Genomic DNA, 22,738 nt, shown 5'->3' with positions numbered 1-22,738 from the left:
TACTGGACACAGGCGCTGTACCGTCTCTCTGTATACTGGACACAGGCGCTGTACCGTCTCTCTGTATACTGGACACAGGCGCTGTACCGTCTCTCTGTATACTGGACACAGGCGCTGTACCGTCTCTCTGTATACTGGACAGAGGCGCTGTACCGTCTCTCTGTATACTGGACAGAGGCGCTGTACCGTCTCTCTGTATACTGGACACAGGCGCTGTACCGTCTCTCTGTATACTGGACACAGGCGCTGTACCGTCTCTCTGTATACTGGACACAGGCGCTGTACCGTCTCTCTGTATACTGGACACAGGCGCTGTACCGTCTCTCTGTATACTGGACAGAGGCGCTGTACCGTCTCTCTGTATACTGGACACAGGCGCTGTACCGTCTCTCTGTATACTGGACACAGGCGCTGTACCGTCTCTCTGTATACTGGACACAGGCGCTGTACCGTCTCTCTGTATACTGGACACAGGCGCTGTACCGTCTCTCTGTATACTGGACACAGGCGCTGTACCGTCTCTCTGTATACTGGACACAGGCGCTGTACCGTCTCTCTGTATACTGGACACAGGCGCTGTACCGTCTCTCTGTATACTGGACAGAGGCGCTGTACCGTCTCTCTGTATACTGGACACAGGCGCTGTACCGTCTCTCTGTATACTGGACACAGGCGCTGTACCGTCTCTCTGTATACTGGACAGAGGCGCTGTACCGTCTCTCTGTATACTGGACACAGGCGCTGTACCGTCTCTCTGTATACTGGACAGAGGCGCTGTACCGTCTCTCTGTATACTGGACAGAGGCGCTGTACCGTCTCTCTGTATACTGGACACAGGCGCTGTACCGTCTCTCTGTATACTGGACACAGGCGCTGTACCGTCTCTCTGTATACTGGACACAGGCGCTGTACCGTCTCTCTGTATACTGGACACAGGCGCTGTACCGTCTCTCTGTATACTGGACACAGGCGCTGTACCGTCTCTCTGTATACTGGACACAGGCGCTGTACCGTCTCTCTGTATACTGGACAGAGGCGCTGTACCGTCTCTCTGTATACTGGACACAGGCGCTGTACCGTCTCTCTGTATACTGGACACAGGCGCTGTACCGTCTCTCTGTATACTGGACACAGGCGCTGTACCGTCTCTCTGTATACTGGACACAGGCGCTGTACCGTCTCTCTGTATTGCTTTTTTGTACCCTCATTAGTTTCAGTCTCAGGCTTCACAGGCTGAGGACGTCCTCCAGGCTGAAACAAGGCCTCATTAGGGAGGGATCCTTGATGGAAATGGGAAGAAGGAAAAACCCCACCTCCAACGCCAGCCAGCCTCTGGGTTCTCTGATCCCCCCCCCCCCCCCCCCCCCCGTCCCCAAAGTAGTGGTGTTATTTTCCAGACAGCAAGCCACCACACCACCCTCCATCCCATTGACCCAACTGAGCTCCTTGACCACTGATCATCAAATAGTCTCCCCCAGTCATGTGACCTCTCCTGGCCCCTCTCGCCATTGGGGGGTTGCTGGGGGTGTTCCGGCAGGATGAATAAACTAGTGAATGGGCAAATGACGGAACGCATGAATGGGTGAGCAGCTGAATGGGACAATTTCTATTGGCAGTAGATGGCTGTGACCCAAAGCAGCTGTGTTCCTCTCACAATGAGCTCCCCTTCGGCAGCGTGGTACAGCCCTCGCACGTGTTAAATCACTATCAGCCAACAGTATTTGAGACCACTGCAATGACTATAACATATGTTACTAGATGTCCCAAATGTCTGTTGCATCCTGCGGTGTCCCAGGGTTCTCTCTGTATCCTGAACATTTTTGCTCTTCTTTGTCTCTTTCCACATGCTCCTTGTCCATTTTGCTGAACTCCTCTCACCTCCGCCGCCTGCATGTCTCCTCTCCACCTGACCAGGAAACAGACCAAGGTAAGCGTCTCCCAAGCCTGTCTTCACTGTCATGACTTGCTGGGAGGGGTTTGGGTGCCCATTCCCTGCTATTAATCTGCCCGCTACAGTCCCTCCTCTTCTCTGAAACGGTAGATGTTTGTCACCACAGACAATATGGATGGTCTCAGGTGGCTATTCCCTCCAGGCCCGTCTCTCACCTGCAGACGTTACCCATAATGCACGCACACACAAGGTGGTTTAAGTTTCAGCGCTTTGGACAGCATAGGCATACAGTGACACTGCTTTGCACTTTTGACTTGTGATTTAGTTATTACAATCAAGATTACCGTGCATTGTCATTAACCCCATGGGAACTGGGTTAAACTAGGGAGCGATTGACACCATGAGACCTGCTGTGGGCTTCCAGGCCTTATCACGGTGATGGTAAGCGGCTTGTGGCAGCAGGGTGAGTTTTTTTTTTTTTTTTTTTCCAACAATGGAGAGTTCATGTCTAGGTTGGAGCCTGGCTGCTGTGCCTTTAAGCTGCATTAGCGGTGGGCTCATTGTTATTTCCTACTCCCACCCGGAGCTCACTTATCCGGACCACAATGTTCTCCTGACTGTGCTTTTTGGGTACATTGTAGTTTTGAGAGACCTTTTTTTAGTGTTGTCATGATGATGGGAACCTATCTGCTGCTGGAGTTGGTCCTGATTCCATTAAGGTGCTGCTGTAGATGGATGAGCGAGGTTTTCAGAAGACTGAAGAGGATTGGGGGATTTCTCTTGGGGTTCCCCCTCCCAACCCTAATCCAGTGTAATGAAATGCATCATATGTAACTGGGGACCTCTAGCTGATTGCAGGGATGGTGCGAATATTGGGTGCCTACTTTTTCTAGCTGGTACTTGGGCCGGGTTCTGCCCATACTTTTGATCATCACTGCTGACCTGGGCTGTTCTCAGTGAAGTGCTGTGAGACAGTCAGCAGCACTGGTAGCCAGCTGATGCCCATCTGTTCCAGCATCCCCAGAGCCAGAACACACCTGCCAGGCTGAACAGGCTGGTGTGCTTAATATACGGCTGAGGAGAAGTATCCTGTTGGATGACATGTAGAGGAGAGGCCCAAACAAAAGGAGATCAGGGCCCACCATGGTGGCTTGGGAGCCTTGCTGATCCTGGGCTTTGGGAGTTCTGGTCCTCATCTAGTTTATAGAAAGTTGAAAGCATAAATGTTTTATTTATACATTTTATAAGGTGCCTTAAATTTCTCTGGATAACATTTCTGCCAAAGGCTTTTTTGCCTTTCGTGTGGAAGAAAGTTCTGGAAGCCTCATGCTCTGTTGGGGAAGCCATCTTGTATCGTCAGCTTCAGAATGCATGTGGCCTCCACTGTCCCTGTCACCCTTCTGCCCGGGCAGCTGGTGGCCACCTTCAGTCCTGGGCAGTGGGTTCTCCCTCATAAAGCTCTCTTCACTCAGCGGGACACCCAGCTGGCCAGGAGGCATGCAGGTGACGGTTGCTTGGGAAACAGCAGCTCGCCTCAAATGTCTTTCACCGTTGATTCATGAGTTAATTAAGCAGTTAACACTCCCCCCACCCCCCAGCAATCAACCACCCACGAAGGGCACCAGTTTGTCACCTAGGTTTGCTGAACTGCTGGTTGTTTCCACTCCTAACTGGAGCTGTGTCCAACCCCGCAACAACACTACAGTGCACTTGTACTTCAGGAACAGGGGCAGCACATGCACTCAATGGCCACTGCATTAGGTGCATCTACCTAATATCAAATGTATCCACTTCAAAGGTAGACGAGTTTTTCTGTACACCTTGTTGCACTGAGCTATTATTTTTTGCATTTGTGGCCTTCATATTGTCCTTCAAAAGTTCAGCCGTTCATCTGTGACCTTCAGGCATGCACTGCTACGCTGAACCTTCCCATGTGTGAACTCAAATGTTCGAATCCGTCATTAAATCGACTTTACTGGCAGTCCGGGCAATTTCTGTCGCATGTGTGAATGGAGCAGGAAAATGTCTGGATAAATCACTGCGAGCGAGTGGGCGTGTGGATGATGTATCTGTCATGCGACTGGCGCGAAAATGGAAGAGTACAAACATCCGAGGGCAAAGAAGGAGGGTCATTTACACGAAGAAGACCCCGACGCGCTGGGCTAACTGGAGAGACGACGAGATTCGGGAACTTCTGTCAGAAGTACTGTAAACAAATTTTCACACAGATTTCCACAGGATACGTTTTGCATCATGTCCTGCCTCCTGCATACTCAGCCCAACTGCTACCCCTTGTCTAATCCAATCGGAGTATTTCTAGTAAGCATGAACACATCTGACATAGGCTATATCTAGTTCTGTCACATGAAACAGAAACTCCAGAAAATGCCCAGGCTTGATTCTCCGAATAATATCTGGAGTTCATGTGTGAAAAAGGCTCTACTAACAAGGTGGTTTCAGCTGTAGTGCTAGCGTTGACTGGATGTTTCTTGTTCACACCATTCTCTCAAATCTCTTGACCCTGCAGTAAACACCCAGGAAGGTGTTTCTCAGATGCTGGATCCACCACATATGGTACTAACAATTACACCATATTCAGAATTGCTTAGATCAGGCATCTTAGCCTTTCTAATTGTCATCCAAACAGTAAGTGAACCTTTTGACCCTGTCTGGGTGCTGAATGGATTCACTTTCACACTTTTGATTTGCTGTTTGGAGAAGCAGGCTATATACATTAGCATATAGCTAATAAACTGGCCACTGAATGTAAACAGTAATGGAAGAACAATGTGGATTTGTAAGGAGTAAAACCACTGGCTTTCTGTCTCTTGTGGGGAAAAAAAGACTTCCTTAAACACCTTTTTTTGGCATCCTGGTATGATTTTGAAGATTTTTTTTTCTGAAGTTGCTAATTCCCCAAACAGGCTCACTTTATAACTAATTACGGTTTTTTGATCATCACAACAATGAAAATGCTATTGGGTAGACTGAAGACCACATAGAATACAGAACATTCTGGAGGATTACTGTCCATATGGGTGCCAAGTCACCATTGACCATCTTAAGTGATGTTGATGTAATGTGGATTGCTTCAGAATTTTTCCCTCTTTCCTAAGATGAACCCATATTGGAGAGCTTCCTCTTGGTCTGTTTGTTGGTGAGACTTTCCTCTGGGTTTAAGGTGACTGCGAGGTTTGAGCCTCACACTGTCTGGCTTTGCTGCTGGCCTAAAACATCTGACCATGGCCATGCTTTCCGTTTGGCGGCGCTCTTCCATGATCTTGTGCGACGAGCTGGCAGCCACCGCACTGCTGATGTTTGCTCTTTCGACAGCTTGGCTTAAATCTCTGCTTGTGTCTCCGGAAGGCCTGTCTGGTGCCATGAACGTAACACTCTGTGACAGGCTCTTTGTCTCTGTGTAGACAGAGATGCCCTAGCAGAGTGGGAGCGGCATGGGCAGCTTCCGGAACTTCTCCGCCTGACGTTTTCTCTTCTCTGCAGGTGTTTGCCTTTGATTACTGCTTCTGGTCCATGGATGAGTCCAACGTCCCCAAATATGCAGGTGAGTCCCCGTCTCCCGGCACTGCCCCCACACGGCTCAGCAAGACACCCATTGATGTTCCCCACCCCCCCGAAGTTGCATGAATGCCGCCCCTTCGCAGATATGTGAACTGTCCCTTGTGCTCTTTCAGCCGTGTTACGCAGATAAATTGAACAGAAGAATGAATGAGGAGAGGTTTCACTCTGTGGTGATCCATGGCACAAACCAATGCTGATTAATCCGGTACCTTGGATAGTTACCTAATCAGAAGGCTGCCCAATCTGACGGCTGCTCAGTCTCACAGCCTTGCCAGCAGAATACTAATCAGGCTCCAAAAAGGGGGTGTGAGCTTCTGGCTTTTCTTTCCCAGGAATCTACATCACTAAGGACAGCAGTTTGAGCAGCAAGGAGGTGATTATTCAGTCAATTCATGCTGTGTCTGTGGGGGTCTGGTGGGTATGGTGGTCTGATCATTGATGGTCAGGGGTACTCTGTCACTCTGTCAGTGAGAGTTGGGAGTACGCTGGCCTGGTCTGTGAGTGTCAGGGGTACACCTTCTGGTCAAGATTGGGGTACATTGATCTGTCATTAAGGATCGGTGATACTCCGGTCTGTCAGTGAGGGTCGGGGGTACTCCGGTCTGTCAGTGAGGGTCGGGGGCACTCCGGTCTGTCAGTGAGGGTCGGGGGCACTCCGGTCTGTCAGTGAGGGTCGGGGGCACTCCGGTCTGTCAGTGAGGGTCGGGGGCACTCCGGTCTGTCAGTGAGGGTCGGGGGCACTCCGGTCTGTCAGTGAGGGTCGGGGGCACTCCGGTCTGTCAGTGAGGGTCGGTGATACTCCGGTCTGTCAGTGAGGGTCGAGGGCACTCCGGTCTGTCAGTGAGGGTCGGGGGCACTCCGGTCTGTCAGTGAGGGTCGGTGATACTCCGGTCTGTCAGTGAGGGTCGGTGATACTCCGGTCTGTCAGTGAGGGTCGGGGGCACTCCGGTCTGTCAGTGAGGATCGGGGCACTCCGGTCTGTCAGTGAGGGTCGGGGGCACTCCGGTCTGTCAGTGAGGGTCGGGGGCACTCCGGTCTGTCAGTGAGGGTCGGGGGCACTCCGGTCTGTCAGTGAGGGTCGGGGGCACTCCGGTCTGTCAGTGAGGGTCGGGGGCACTCCGGTCTGTCAGTGAGGGTCGGGGGCACTCCGGTCTGTCAGTGAGGGTCGGGGGCACTCCGGTCTGTCAGTGAGGGTCGGGGGCACTCCGGTCTGTCAGTGAGGGTCGGGGGCACTCCGGTCTGTCAGTGAGGGTCGGTGATACTCCGGTCTGTCAGTGAGGGTCGAGGGCACTCCGGTCTGTCAGTGAGGGTCGGGGGCACTCCGGTCTGTCAGTGAGGGTCGGGGGCACTCCGGTCTGTCAGTGAGGGTCGGTGATACTCCGGTCTGTCAGTGAGGGTCGGTGATACTCCGGTCTGTCAGTGAGGGTCGGGGGCACTCCGGTCTGTCAGTGAGGATCGGGGCACTCCGGTCTGTCAGTGAGGGTCGGGGGCACTCCGGTCTGTCAGTGAGGGTCGGGGGCACTCCGGTCTGTCAGTGAGGGTCGGTGATACTCCGGTCTGTCAGTGAGGGTCGGTGATACTCCGGTCTGTCAGTGAGGGTCGGGGGCACTCCGGTCTGTCAGTGAGGATCGGGGCACTCCGGTCTGTCAGTGAGGGTCGGGGGCACTCCGGTCTGTCAGTGAGGGTCGGTGATACTCCGGTCTGTCAGTGAGGGTCGGGGGCACTCCGGTCTGTCAGTGAGGGTCGGGGGCACTCCGGTCTGTCAGTGAGGGTCGGGGGGCACTCCGGTCTGTCAGTGAGGGTCGGGGGCACTCCGGTCTGTCAGTGATTTAAAACTGTAAATTCTTGTTCATCCTGCTTCCTCCTTTCCGTCATGCCTCAATGTTTCTCCCATTGCTGGACATTGCTGCTCCCAGTGTGACATTCAGGTGTCTCTGTGTTAATGTTCTCCTTGGAGAGCGATCACGGAAGTGCTTTTTAAGAGCAGCAGGGCAGAGGGGGGGTCGGCAGATGCCGGACTGTGGGGGTTGCTTTCAGATATGTAATAAACACAAATGTAAATACCGCATATGACTGGCATACAGCACAGGAATAGGGTGATGTGTGCCTGTTAGTCGCTTCACCCTTAGTCTGCATCAGGTACATGTGGGGGGGGGGGGGGGGGGTGTCACTCTATATTTAGTTCTTTAACAGCTGTCCACTCACCACAGGCCACTTGGGCGTGACATCAGCATCCCTCAAGGAGTCTGTGATGATATGGGGGGGGGGGGCGCACAGGATTGATGCACGGCTACATTAGCTGTGTCTGTCCTCATCCTCATGTCTGTCCTTTCTGACCCACAGATATATTCCATATTCATTTTTATATCTTTAGCAGATACTTTTGTCCAAAGTGACATGCAAGTCAGGGTCCGAGAGCAGGATTAGCCAGATCTCAGGTGCAGTTGGGGTTTAGGGCCTTGCTCAAAGGCCCAAGGGTGATACGATTCCTTTGCCAGACATGGGATTAGAACTCACACAAGCATGGGTAGCATGCTGAGATGCACACTGCATTTTCTTGGCATCTGCTGAAGTAGTATTTGTTATTTCTCAGTGTCCTGATTCAGAAACTGCCCAAGCCATAAGAAGCTGTGAATGTACGGCGGGTTTGTGGTCATTCAGGCTCAATTCGGGCCGTGTTGTCCAGCCTGTGTAGGAGAACAACTTCACAAACACGTGAGCATCACCGGTAGTGACAAAAAAAGCAGCTTGATTTTTAGGTGACAACTTTTTGGGAGAGTGAAGCTATCTGACTGTACAGTAAGTGTGCTTTTCCATCGCACCAGGTACAGTAGCATGCTTTCCCTTTCCCATTGACTTCCAGTCGAGTACCAGTACCAAACGTTCCATTGCCCAAAGTATCAAAGTGGCTGAGGTACTTTTTTGGTATTTCTGTACTTTAGGGTGGGATTTACAAATGATTTCTTTGTTGATTTTGGTTATGAAAATATCCTGCTTCTAAACACAATACAAGTGCCGCCTTGAAAAAAGTTACAGGCTCAGAAAACAACTCTAGACAAAGTTTAAAAAAAGAAAAAGAAAAGAAAGAAACTCATCTATATGAGTGATTTAAACAGCAAGGAGAACGCATGCAGCGCTCATGCAAAATCAGCGGTGGTAACCCTTATATTGATTTTTAAAATGTATACTAGATAATCTTGAAAGGAACAATTATTGGAATGCTTGCTAAGTTTTGTTTCCTATGACAAAGTAAAAATGCTTTGGTAAAACTTAAGCCTCCCCATTCTATAATGTCTGTACAGTATGAAGGTATAAAAAAGTCTGATCCCAACCAGACTATCGCAGTCCTTGCAATCCGTGTATAACACATAGCTGTATTAATATAGCTATATTGCTATGATGATCTTGTGGTCATTATTAGGTCCTGAATCTGAGGGAAAAGAGCAAACTTAACAAACCTTAGTTTTGAGTTTTGTGCAGTTTCTCTACAGCAAGGAAAATAGAATTTGTTTGTGAAGTGTTTGTTATTAAAATGCAATTAGAAACACAAAGAAAAGGCAATGTATCGGTATAAGAAAACCATTCTTTGTAGCTGTTCTTGGAAGTGCTTACACACTTAAATTCAAATCTCATGTTGCACGTTCGGCAGCTCCAGTTCTGTTCAGTACACTGAATTGTTTAAGGGCGCTGAACCTGCAAAGTCATTGGTAGCCTAGTTTGGAGTAGAAGCTCCTGGTGATTGACATAGCGCCGTGTCCACACTGTGTGCTGGGTGATTAGCATAGTGTTGTGTCTTTACTGTGTGCTGGGTGATTAGCATAGCATCGTGTCCACATTCTGCTGGGTAATTAGCATAGTGCAATGTCCACGGTGTGTCCCAGGTGATTAGCGTAGCTCCATGTTCATATCGTGTGCCGGGTGATTAGCATAGCATCGTGTCCACATTCTGCTGGGTAATTAGCATAGTGCAATGTCCACGGTGTGTCCCAGGTGATTAGCGTAGCTCCATGTCCATATCGTGTGCCGAGTGATTAGCATAGCATCGTGTCCACATTCTGCTGGGTAATTAGCATAGTGCAATGTCCACGGTGTGTCCCAGGTGATTAGCGTAGCTCCATGTTCATATCGTGTGCCGGGTGATTAGCATAGCATCGTGTCCACATTCTGCTGGGTAATTAGCATAGTGCAATGTCCACGGTGTGTCCCAGGTGATTAGCGTAGCTCCATGTCCATATCGTATGCCGGGTGATTAGCATAGCGCTGTGTCCACACTGTGTGTCGGGTTATTAGCGTAGGGCTATATCCACACTGTGTACTGGGTGATTAGCATAAAGCTATGTCCACTATCTGTGTTGGGTGATTAGCGTAGCGCCATGACCACTCTGTGTGCCAGATGATTAGCATAGCGCTGTATCGACACTTTGTGCTCAGTGATTAGCATAGCGGCATGTCAACACTGTGTACCGGGCGATTAGTGTAGCTCTGTGTATATAGTGTGCACGAATGAATTTGCGTAGCACCATGTCCGCACTTTGTGCTGGGTAATTAGCATTGGGCCGTGTCCACACTGTGTGCTGGGTGATAAGCATAGTCTTGTGTTCATACTGTGTGGTGTGTGATTAGCGTAGTGTCGTGTCCACGCTGTGCTGGGTAATTAGCATAGTGCCATGTCCACAGTGTGTCCCAGGTGATTAGTATAGCATCATGTCCACACTGTGTGCCGGGTGGTTAGAGTAGTGCCATGTCCACACTGTGTGCCGGATGGTTAGAGTAGTGCCATGTCCACACTGTGTGCCGGGTGGTTAGAGTAGTGCCATGTCCACACTGTGTGCCGGGTGGTTAGAGTAACGCCATGTCCACACTGTGTGCCGGGTGGTTAGAGTAGTGCCATGTCCACACTGTGTGCCGGGTGGTTAGAGTAGCGCCATGTCCACACTGTGTGCCGGGTGGTTAGAGTAGCGCCATGTCCACACTGTGTGCCGGGTGATTAGAGTAGTGCCATGTCCACACTGTGTGCCGGGTGGTTAGAGTAGTGCCATGTCCACACTGTGTGCCGGGTGGTTAGAGTAGTGCCATGTCCACACTGTGTGCCGGGTGGTTAGAGTAGTGCCATGTCCACACTGTGTGCCGGGTGGTTAGAGTAGTGCCATGTCCACACTGTGTGCCGGGTGGTTAGAGTAGTGCCATGTCCACACTGTGTGCCGGGTGGTTAGAGTAGTGCCATGTCCACACTGTGTGCCGGATGGTTAGAGTAGTGCCATGTCCACACTGTGTGCCGGGTGGTTAGAGTAGTGCCATGTCCACACTGTGTGCCGGATGGTTAGAGTAGTGCCATGTCCACACTGTGTGCCGGGTGGTTAGAGTAGTGCCATGTCCACACTGTGTGCCGGGTGGTTAGAGTAGTGCCATGTCCACACTGTGTGCCGGGTGGTTAGAGTAGTGCCATGTCCACACTGTGTGCCGGGTGGTTAGAGTAGTGCCATGTCCACACTGTGTGCCGGGTGGTTAGAGTAGTGCCATGTCCACACTGTGTGCCGGATGGTTAGAGTAGTGCCATGTCCACACTGTGTGCCGGGTGGTTAGAGTAGTGCCATGTCCACACTGTGTGCCGGATGGTTAGAGTAGTGCCATGTCCACACTGTGTGCCGGGTGGTTAGAGTAGTGCCATGTCCACACTGTGTGCCGGGTGGTTAGAGTAGTGCCATGTCCACACTGTGTGCCGGGTGGTTAGAGTAGTGCCATGTCCACACTGTGTGCCGGGTGGTTAGAGTAGTGCCATGTCCACACTGTGTGCCGGGTGGTTAGAGTAGTGCCATGTCCACACTGTGTGCCGGGTGGTTAGAGTAGCGCCATGTCCACACTGTGTGCCCGGTGGTTAGAGTAGCGCCATGTCCACACTGTGTGCCGGGTGATTAGCGTAGCACAGTGTACACACTGCCTGATGAGTAATTAGCATTACACCATGTCCACTGTGTGTGTTTGGTGATTAGTATAGCACCATGACCACTCTGTGTGTCGGACATTAGCATAGTACCGTGTCCACACTTTGTGCTCAGTGATCAGCATAGTGCCATGTCCACACTGAGCCGGATGATTAGCATAGTTCTGTTTCTACACTGTCTGCTGTGTGATTAGCATAGCACTGTATCCACACTGTGTGCTGTGTGATTAGCATAGCACTGTATCCACACTGTGTGCTGTGTGATTAGCATAGCACTGTATCCACACTGTGTGCTGTGTGATTAGCATAGCACTGTATCCACACTGTGTGCTGTGTGATTAGGATAGTGCCATGTCTGCTCTGTGTATTGGGTGGTTAGTGTAGCACCATATCCACGTTGATTAGCGTACTGCTGTGTCTCTATTCTCTGCTGGGTGGTCCTTGCTAGGCTGACTGATACATTTGCCTGTCTGGTCCTGTCTCCACTTCTTTTTCAGTCGGTTCTGTTTTTTTCCCCCTGCATTAATAATCGCTATGATGACAAGGGAAAACCCCTCAGCCATTAACAACGAGTAATTATGTCATTATCAACAGCTGCATGGTCCAATTTCCCTTGATCTATTCTGCACTGGTTTTACTCTGGAGTTGGAGGTAAATTATAGTAAAGCATGTGAACTGGTTTTTGAGTGTATTCCTTAGGGGCAGCATTTCCCAACCCGCTACTCAGGGACCCACAGACGGTCCACATTTTTGCTCCCTCCTAACTCCCTGCCAGATGGTCCACAATTTTGCTCCCTCCTAACTCCCTGCCAGACGGTCCACAATTTTGCTCCCTCCTAACTCCCTGCCAGACGGTCCACATTTTTGCTCCCTGCTAACTTCCTACCAGACTGTCCACGTTTTTGCTCCTGCTAACTTCCTACCAGGTTGTCCACATTTATGCTCCCCGCTAACTTTCTACCAGACTGTCCACGTTTTTGCTCCCTCCTAGCTCCCTACCGGGACCTGAGAGGGAGCAACAACATGGACTGTCTGCAGGTACCCGAGAACTTGGTTGGGTTGGGAAAGAAGGCTCCGGAGCCAAGGCTGAAAGGTGACAAAGCAAAGAGAATGTGATTGGCTGGGGAAGGTTCATAGCTGGGAAGTCCAACTCTGCTCTTCAAGAGCCGCAGTGGTCCAACCTGAGCTCCTAATATAATGCAGAAGCAGTTATTTGTACCGTAAATGGCTTCAGCTGCTGCTGTTTCTGTCTGTCTGGTTTATGTGTCAAAAGGCCAGCACCAGTGTGTAACCGAGGAAGAAAGCATTTTTACTCTTGAGATCTGGACTTAGCTAGGAATAGAGTTGTAAGCTCTTCTCTCAGGAATGCTGCCCCCAGGGAGGGGGTCTCATAAATGTCAGATCTCTGCTCTCTTTGATCCTGAGTGTGTATTTAATTACTGAGATGGGTGAGGGTCAACTCCCAAGAGCAGGAAGCGTTATAGCTGGTCTCCTGGGGGCTCTGTCCCGTCTCTCAGGCTTCAGGTGCAGCAACAGGTCTGTGAGGAGGAGGTGGCAAAACAGGAGGGGGTTAGTGGTAGCTGGATGTTTATAGAATAATAGCATTGGTTTAGTGTTTTGGGAACGTCGCTCTGCTTTTCTCTGACTGCAGAGTGGGTCCGTGTTGATGTATCATTTCCTGTGTTTGTCTTATTTCATCTTCGCTTTTACATCTCTTGACAGTTACTGGTACTGTCCTCTGACTGAAGGCTTCATCCACCTGTTTTATAGGTCAGGAGGTCGTGTACCAGTGTCTTGGGGAAGGAATTCTTGAAAATGCCTTTCAAGGATACAACGCCTGCATCTTCGCCTACGGACAAACAGGTACCTCTGTCCTGAGCATTGTTCCCGTAACACAGGTAGAATCAGCAGGAATTAGAGATGTACCGTTGGCAATTTTCTTGCCCGATTTTTTTTGCAAGCGTGACTGGCTGATACCGATTTTTGCCGATTCCGATTTTCTTTCTAAGAACTGTAATTGAAAACATATACAAACGAAAATCAACTTTTCTTCAAACTTCAAGTTGCAGGATCATCTCAAAATATACTACTCTGTAACTGGAAAGAGGTACAAATAACAATTAACTGAAAATGAGTTGCTGTATACCCAACTTCATCTGACATATTTTACCAAGCAAGAGCAGGTGCAACAGATTGAAATAATAAAACAAATATCAGTTACTTATATAATTTTCTAGTACATTGGTGCCTGCGGTCCACGAACGCTGTGGTCTATGAACAATTTGGTTCGCAACCAAAAAATTTGTGAAAGAAATGTATTGGTTCACGTAGAAAATTTGGTCAGCGAACAGATTCCTTGACCCGATTTCCTTTTTTTATACTAGTGTAGCAGCAGCATCATAATAGCTGTCACCACTGAGTCAAGTCCCATGTTGGATTGCATTTAGTTGTTGGGTGCTCACGTATGTTTTTGGCGCTGGGCTGCTGCTGCAGACGCTTTCCTTAAGAGGATAACTCAAAAACTGTGTGATGGATCTTTTTCAAACTTTACAGAGGTGTTGTATGGGTGAGGAATTGAAAGTGATTAAATTCTGACCAACAGCACTGTGCAGTGCTGCACAGTGATAGCAAAACATGGGCAGTTTTGACTCGTGATCCCATTAAGACAACTCAAAAAGTTTTTAGGGTTGGGCTGATCTACATTTTTTCAATTCCACTCCGACGCTGATACTGATACAGATTCCAATACAAGACCTCTTTTTACTTTATTCTTTTAATATAATAAATATATATAATATTTTATACTTTATATATTATTTACATTTTTAAACTAGTAAATAAACATGAAAAAAATGTCAATTTTTTAATTAGGCTGCTAGAAACATATCTTACTGTTTCGCCTCATTTATATGAGGCATTTTGAGGCATTTTGCAGTTCATTTTGAATATCTGTGAAGTTCATTTTGAATATCTGTGAAGATACACAAGTGGCGAATGCTTAAAATGCCCCACAATTTTTCTCTCACTGACCAGGACGTCACACACACTTCGTAGCAATAGCATCACCCCCCGTAGCCCAAGCTAGCGACTCCCAAATCATACGTTGATTTTTCATATTACTCTCATTGTCTCGCACAATTGCAAGTGCTTTTAGTGTGGTTTCTCACTAAACGTTGCTCCCACCTCTCAAAACTTTGTTTTTACAAAGATTACAAATCTCAGTGCTACTAGTTGCGGTTAAAAACGTAAAATACTTCCAGACCGTCACCCTCTTTTCTGATGTTCTTACGCACCTCATACTGCAAAGGGTATGCGCATGATGTCACAGCAGACGGAAGTCACTGCGCTCACACCCGCTGAGTAGCAAACAGACTGAGTTGCAGTATTAGCATTCAGCTTGAATGCTGCAAAAAAAACATATAAAATGTGAAAGAGCTGTCGTGTGATTGATTGTACAAGTAGATTAAACGTGAAATAGGAGCTGTCTTTTTAGAGATTGCCAAAAACTACATAAGTAAGTATCGGACGTGGATCGGTCATGTATGGCTGTTACCCGATCCGTCACATAAGTCTGGGTCGGTGAATATCGGATGGGTGCATCTCTAGTGTCTAGTTTTGATGGATCTTCTTCAAACTTTGCAGTGCCATTTTAGGGATGCCAAACTGGAAGGCGTTCAATTTTGAGATTGATCACCCTAAAATTGGAGCAGTGCCTTGTGAATGTGCCAAGTCAAAAAGAATTTGATGGATCTTATTACTGCTTCACAAAATCGTTATGTGGATAATGATCTTCAAGTGATTTCATTTTCAAATTGCCCCAGAAATGAAGCCCAAGCACTATGTAGCATCAAGAAGGAAACAGCAGCTGTAGGAGACACTTGGTCTTGTGAACACAGTAACTCTAGAAGTGTTTTACTGATCTTTTTCAAATTCAGACATTATAGGGGCGATGAACTGGAAGTGCTCAAATTGAGATGGATCACCCCAAAACTGAAACAGTATCGCATAGTAACAGCAAAGAGAAGGTCGGGTCAGACACTTGATCCTTGTCAGAATGAAAACCCAAAACCTATTTGGCCCATCATTTCCAAATTTGCAGGCACATTGTATTATACATGTTCAAATGTGTTATACATGTTCAAATTTTTAGACAAATCACATCAAAACTTAAGCAACAGTGACAGCTGTTTAGAAGCTTATCATTGTGAACAGGATCGATGTATTTTTAATTATTCATTCTATTCACTGTTTTTGATCTTTGAGGAATTTAATCATGTGAGAGTGCATAAGGTAGGCTTGTAATAATTCATGATATATATATATATATATATATATATATATATATATATATATATATATATATATATTTTGTGTGTGTGTGTGGCTGAAAACCACATGTAACCATTCTGAATGAAAGTTCAGCGATCGGGAAGATAAGTTCACTTTTTTGCCAATATTTCTATTCCATATGAATCTAGTCGTCTTTTGGAGTAAAGTTTGAAAAATAAGGTGCTGTGTCCCATTTTGAACCAGTATTTCCCTTTTGTTTTCTGACTGTGCAATTGTGCGTTTGATTTACTATTTGAGGGGCACGTTACACTAAATCCTGCTTTAGTTTGGTGTCAGCAGCGATCCCATAACTGAACAGGGAGAGTGTTGTGCCAACAATGCAGAAATGGTGGGTTCTTATCCCAGGGAGCCGACACAAATTATAACCTTTCCCCCTACTGTCGCTTTGGATAAAAGCCTTAGTTAAATGTAAATGAGTTTAATGAACAGTTTACAATGTATACGGAATGTGCAATAAACAAACAGGTGTAGTTTTAGACCTACACATCACAAGAAGGACTTCATTCAGGTGAAAACACATAATTTTTTCACATTTCCAGGTGACCCATGAGGTACTTACATAAGTTGTACAGGTTGGTGAGTGTGCATGGAATACGATTTAGGTGGGCGGAGCAGGAGATGCGGCTGTCCAGGGAATACAGTGATCCTGACAGCACTTTCAAGTTTGGATCTTGAATTTGCCAGACTTATGCCTCAAACATTGGGTAGAGTGTCCGTTGAAGGAATTTGTTGCTTTCTGACGCGGACAGAGACCTATGAAATGAAAGGTGAGGAAAGATTCATCCATATAAATTCTGGAGCCGGTAGAAATGCAGCAGCTTGTGGAAGCTTTAGCATGATGTTCTGCTACAATTCATAATGACTGTAAGAGCCCTCACAACCTGTGGAGGTTCAGGAGCAGCTTGATGTAATGCTGTGTTTCCCAATCCAGTCCTTGGGGAACCACAGACGGTCCAGGTTTTTGCTCCCTCTCAGCTCCCATCCAGACAGTTCACATTACTGGGAGCTGGGAGGGAGCAAAGATGTGGACTGGATTAAGAAACGGCGCTCTAATGTCATTCCTGGCAGGCTCTGGGAAGTCCTTTTCCATGATGGGCAGTGTGGACCAGCCGGGCCTGATTCCCCGGCTCTGCTGCAGGCTCTTTGAGAGGGTCTCACAGAACTGCAGCGAGACTCTCTCCTTCAAAGTGGAGGTGTCCTACATGGAGATCTACAACGAGAAGGTCCGGGATCTGCTGGACCCCAAAGGGTGAGAAACCTGTCAGGGGCGCGCACTCCGACAACGCAGCGACATCATACACCGAGACCCACTGAGAACTAGGCTTGCAACACGTCAATGAAGCAGAAATAGACCTTTCATACACAGCAGCAGTCATACAGAAAACTGTACGAGGTTTTAAAATGCGGTGTTACTATGTACTATAGCAAAAGCAGCAGGTCTAACTTAAGTTTTCTTTGCATTTATGCGACCAGACAGCTTGCATAAATGCAATAAAAACTGGTTGTTGTTATTATAATTATTTATTGTTGCTGTCATCATCATTAGGTGAACTTCTGGCAACCTGATATGCAGCTTTTTTCTCTAATTGTCTTCTGTTTGGTTCTGTAGGTTTCCCAAATGCATGTGGATTCATTTGATAATTGAGTCTGTCCCCCCTGTTGCTGATCTTCCTCTTGCCTTCAACTTTTTTAAGCATTCTGGTTTTCCTTGAAACAGGAGTTGAAGCACAATCACTTCTTAAAGCAACAGGTTTTTTTTTTTTTTTTTATAGAGTGAATAAATACTGATGTATGCGGTCTAATTTTATTAAAGTTTCAGCCTGTGTGACTTTAAGTAAGAGCTGGCAGAGGCCTCGGGAAATTGCACCATGTGTGGGGCTCATTGCACTGTTTCTGTACTTGCACGCTTTTCTCTTTCATACAGTTTTGCATGTTTCCGGAAGACTGCCTTTGGCAGAGGTGCCATTAAAAAAGATTTGTTTAAAGACCAGAAGCAGAAGCTGCGGAAGGAAAAGCTTAGGAGAGACTGAAGTAGCTGTTTGTCTGGAGAACAGATATTGGTGACATGTCTGAGGGTATTCCTGTGCTCTGTGGTCGTTATTTACAGTAATCGGGGGTCATATCAGAGGATTTTCCTGTGCACTGTGGTGTGTTATGTACAGTAATCGGGGGTCATATCTGAGGGTATTCCTGTGTACTGTGGTCTTTGTTCTGTACAGTAATCGGGGGTCATATCTGAGGGTATTCCTGCGTACTGTGGTCTTTGTTTTGTATGGAGTTCAGAGGATCATGTCTGATGATATGCCAAAGCGCCGCAGCCTCCTGAGTGCGAGCTCCAGAGCTCCAGGGGCCCCTGTTCACATGCTGTATCAGTTCTCCGGCTCTGCACCTTTGGCCATCTGCCGGATGGCCCAGGCAACGTGGTGTCAGCAGTGTGAACTGTGAAAAGCAAGAAAGGCTTATACCCCTCCCACTTAGTCTGTTTATTGGTTGTGGCCAGAGGAAGGTGGGAGCAGTTTCCTGTTTCCTGATTGGATCTGGAGGGTCAGGGTTGGGGAGTCTCAGTCCTCCTGGCTGTATTCATATCTGACCTTCAGTGTCATTCATGGTCTGGCTTTTCTAGACAGTTGGTGATCATTGTTAATGCTCTTCCCCTCTGGTAAAGCCCTTCATGCACGTAGTGCAGGATCTCACTGTGGACAGGCTGAAGACACTGGAGGCCTAATGTAGATGTAACCTGTGTTTAAGATCTGTTTGCGTCTGCCACTGCTCTGTGCTCTGCCCCTACTAGTTTATAATATCACACTTGATGTATGGGTTAAGTAATAAAAGCTTGACATTTTATAATCAAATCAGACCAAAGCCTGCTTTTTCAAGCAGCCAAGCAGTCCAAAGGGGGTCATGTAGTCTAGTTCTCCCTGCCTCTAGAGGGCGCTGATGGGCCTGTTCCGAGGGCTTAACATCCTGCACTAAATCAGGGGAAAAGCGTAAGGCTGTAGATAGAATGAGGTAATCCTGACCTTTAGTCACCATGGCAACAGTGCCTTGCGGGGGGCCGCATGGCTGTAATCATGCATTAATGTGGAATAGGTTGAGTGGCAGCACATGTATCTGTGCCTCTCCATCCCGCTCTCATGCCTTTATCCCTCCCTCTCTTCCTCAGGGGCCGCCAGTCCCTGAAAGTCCGAGAGCACAAGGTCCTGGGCCCCTACGTGGACGGGCTCTCGCAGCTGGCTGTCACCAGCTTTGAGGTGGGTCAGGGACTCGCCCCTCACTGCCATTCCCAGCCTGAACCCTGAAAACGTACCGCTGCGTGTGCTGCACACTGAGCCCCATATTGTACTCGCTACGCTCTTCCTGTTTGCTGTCAGTGAGCATCAAATAAGAGAAGAGCATGTTCTTTGTCGGTTTGACAAATGGAGGGCAGTGTTACATGCGCCTGAGAGCTCCGAGGATGCGGCAGGCCTGACGAGCTGACAGCAGAAAGATAGCAGGCCTGCGAGCAGCGGAGGAGCAGCGGTGGAGCAGCTGTCAGGGCCGCAGGAGCACAGCCCCGTGACTTGCTGTAATCCGACACTCACAATCGACCCATTGTCGCTCGCGCTTGTGTGTAGCGCTGCCTCCTTCCCATTAGCATAGCTGTGCATCTGCGCCGTGCCGCCATTGGCTGGGCTCCTGTTTCATCCTGGCAGCACGCAGGCTAATAAACGGCGATGTAACGTTAGGATGTGAATTAGAAATGAGCCTGTGAAGCACCTCTATGACAGTCGGCGTCCAGCCTGTGACATGCCTGCTGTTCTGAGATCAGTAACATGAGCAGGTGCTCCCTCTGCAGTGACCTCACCTGCCTGTTTCCATGGTGACAGGCTGTGATTGATAGTGCTGCTCCCACCCCCTCAGGACATCGAGTCGCTGATGTCAGAGGGGAACAAATCCCGCACGGTCGCCGCTACCAACATGAACGAGGAAAGCAGCCGGTCGCACGCCGTCTTCAGCATCATTGTCACACAGACGCTCTACGACCTGCAGTCTGGGGTGAGCCGAGGCCTCCTGTCATGTGACACAACATCTGCATTTTTCCTGGTCAAACATCAACCTGAGCTGCTGAGATATTGATGGCTGCATTGGTGTGTCATTTTGGACCATTGAGTGACCAATTAATATGCTCTTGGACAGTCTGTTCAATTTCAAATCTGACGAAAAGTTTCTTAAAAACAGCAATTAATACTGAACTCCCCTAGCAGACTGAGTATGTCACATAAGGATCCAGTGATGGGTTACAGAAATTCAGATTTTTTACACTTACAAATGAGTAGTGATGCCAAATGTAGCTTAATGAACCATTTGCTGTATTTTTTGACCCCACTAGATGGCGCTCTTGGCTTGCTTTGGGACATTCTTTGAGCCCTTTTTTGAACAGAGAGCACCATCTAGTGGGGTCGGAAGATACAGCAAGTGGTTCATGAAGCTTCATATCGTCATCAATACTAATGAGCCAGCAGTGACTTGACTTTGTTCTCTCAGATCAGCTGTAGCCAGGAAATCTATGCAGTGTAACTTGAACTGCCTGCAAACAGGATAGAGATTCGCTGAAGTAATACACATGTGTCAGACGTTTGCTACGTCTAGTCGGTGAAAAAGAATTTCCTTTGGCTGTTGTGATGGAGTGGTGTCCCCTACCTCTGAACACGAGGCTGGCTTGGTCGGAGCAGCTCTCACGTGGGTGGCTGTCCACAGAACTCGGGCGAGAAGGTGAGCAAAGTGAGCCTGGTGGACCTGGCGGGAAGTGAGCGCGTGTCCAAGACGGGGGCGGCGGGCGAGAGACTAAAGGAGGGCAGCAACATCAACAAGTGAGTGCAGTGCTGTTCTGGTGGAGGGGGGGGGGAAGGGTCGCCGCCACGCCAGCCACCTCACCGTGCCTCTGCACCCCCCAGGTCCCTGACAACCCTGGGCTGCGTCATCTCTGCTCTGGCAGACCAGTCGGCGGGGAAGGGGAAGCCTAAGTTTGTACCTTACAGGGACTCTGTCCTCACCTGGCTGCTCAAGGTAGGGGGGTCTGGGGGACTGCGGGGGTTCACCTTCACCAAACGTGCACCAGTGTGCGTCAACGTGTACAGTGCGGCGTGTGTGGTTCCTGTTAGCCTCTCTCACAGGATCCTCAGCACCCGGCTGCTGGAAGTGCCCTCGATACCGTTCCGTAGAACTTTCCGTACGTCGTGCCCGAGGTGAAATGGAGCTGTTAATGGGGCAGCTGGTGATTATGTCCCTGCCGCTGCTCCTTCTGTTGGGTAGTATGATCATTATCTGCAGTGGGGGGGCTTTCTGCTGATGAGTAAGTGTAAGTCGGAGGTGTGGCAGAGCAGGGCAGACTCGCACACACGCACGGTGTCCCCGCTTGCACAGGACAACCTCGGGGGTAACAGCAAGACGGCGATGATCGCCACAGTCAGCCCGGCGGCCGACAACTACGAGGAGACGCTGTCCACCCTGCGCTACGCCGACCGCGCCAAGAGGATCGTCAACCACGCCGTGGTCAACGAGGACCCCAACGCCCGCATCATCCGCGAGCTCCGCGAGGAGGTGGAGAAGCTGAAGGAGCAGCTGTCCCAGGCTGAGGTGGGACCCAGCAGAGCCAGGGTGGTGTTTGGGGCGGGGAATGACGGGAAAGGGCGGGGAGGATTAACGGCGGCCGTATCTCAGTCCCTGAAAGCCCCAGAGCTGCAGGAGAAGCTGCAGGAGTCTGAGAAGCTGATCCAGGAGATGACCATCACCTGGGAGGAGAAGCTGAGGAAGACTGAGGAGATCGCGCAGGTAGGCTTCTCCCATCAGAGCAGTGCCTGTCTCACTGGAGAGCTTTCAAACCATAATGGGACAGACAATAAAAACCAGTGACAAAGAAAGCAGGGCAGTCATCTCTCCCCAGTTTAATTGACATTTTAAATAAATACTAATTGTGAGAGGAGATGTTCTTCACAAGTCAGGGCCATAGTGGTTAGGAGCACCTTCCTACCCAGAAGGATGCAGGTTCTCTTCCCAGCAGGTTTCATAGCTGAATGTGTCCTGCACCTGCGAGGCAGAGTAGTACAGTGCATTACACACAGTCGTGTTTGTAATACAGTTCGCAGGTACTGCAGTTTACTGTAATCATTCAAACAAATGTTAACTGCCTTTGCTTGGCTAGTCTACCTAGCCAATCAGCCAGTGGCTGTTTTTATTTGGCCTATCAGATGGTGACATTATATATGTCCCAGCCTCCCTGTGTCAGCAGAGTCGCGGCCCCAGTGTGTGTAACGTGTGTGTAACGTGTGTGTAACGGGCACCGTGGCAGGAGACGGTCAGCTGCAGTCGCGTCACACGCGCACCGCCTGCTCTCTTGTCACTGAGGACATGCGAGTCTGGCAAACTCTCCCATATACTGGGTGTTAAATGATGCAGCAGAGTCTTTTTCACATTTTTAACAGCACCTTTATTTATAGACACCAGACCCATCATTTGCAAAGATTATTTTCAGAGATGGGAATTAAGATAAATTCTCCTCGGGGTGAATCTGGGAGCCGGAGACGCGGCGTGTGGAGCTGAGCACCAAGCTGGAACAGGCCTGTTTCCAAGTGCTCAAAAGCAATTATGCTTTTAAATCGCGCATTAATGTCCATGGCAAAGGTTTAAAAGTGAAGATCAAGCCTTTAGGCCTTGAAAGGTATTTCAAAGTTCTGTCTGTCTGTGTGTGTGTGTGTGTGTGTGTGTCTGTGTGTCTGCAGGAACGGCAGAAGCAGCTGGAGAGCATGGGGATCTCCTTGGAGTTGTCAGGGATAAAGGTTGGGGAGGACAAGTGCTTCCTCGTCAACTTGAACGCTGACCCCGCCCTCAACGAACTCCTGGTCTACTACCTGAAGGTGAGCGTCCTGGACGTCAGTCTGGTGTGTCTCTGACCTCACGTGCCCCATCCCCACCCTCATGTCCGAAGGGGAGGTGCTGCA

General features: G+C 48.8%; 1 protein-coding gene across 9 annotated transcripts in view; it reads left to right on the top strand.

Annotated features, from left to right (window-relative positions):
• kif13a (kinesin family member 13A) overlaps nucleotides 1-22,738 on the top strand; it is a 67,629-nt gene that overhangs the window by 20,876 nt on the left and 24,015 nt on the right. For 8 of the 9 annotated variants that reach the window (XM_023790502.2, XM_023790508.2, XM_023790504.2 and 5 more), the window contains exons 3-13: nucleotides 1,915-1,927; nucleotides 5,393-5,453; nucleotides 13,182-13,274; nucleotides 16,830-17,010; nucleotides 18,925-19,012; nucleotides 19,662-19,796; nucleotides 20,499-20,611; nucleotides 20,696-20,807; nucleotides 21,165-21,377; nucleotides 21,462-21,572; nucleotides 22,520-22,654. In XM_023790502.2, the coding sequence (XP_023646270.2) occupies nucleotides 1,915-1,927; nucleotides 5,393-5,453; nucleotides 13,182-13,274; nucleotides 16,830-17,010; nucleotides 18,925-19,012; nucleotides 19,662-19,796; nucleotides 20,499-20,611; nucleotides 20,696-20,807; nucleotides 21,165-21,377; nucleotides 21,462-21,572; nucleotides 22,520-22,654 (1,255 nt within the window). The remainder of the gene's footprint in view (nucleotides 1-1,914; nucleotides 1,928-5,392; nucleotides 5,454-13,181; nucleotides 13,275-16,829; nucleotides 17,011-18,924; nucleotides 19,013-19,661; nucleotides 19,797-20,498; nucleotides 20,612-20,695; nucleotides 20,808-21,164; nucleotides 21,378-21,461; nucleotides 21,573-22,519; nucleotides 22,655-22,738) is intronic. The other variant, XM_072705686.1, reaches the window with a different exon arrangement.

The sequence above is a fragment of the Paramormyrops kingsleyae genome, chromosome 23, assembly GCF_048594095.1.
Source record: "Paramormyrops kingsleyae isolate MSU_618 chromosome 23, PKINGS_0.4, whole genome shotgun sequence".
Lineage (NCBI taxonomy): Eukaryota > Metazoa > Chordata > Actinopteri > Osteoglossiformes > Mormyridae > Paramormyrops > Paramormyrops kingsleyae.
The sequence above is the reverse complement of the archived record's forward strand: the minus strand, read 5'-3'. Positions and strand labels throughout refer to the sequence as shown.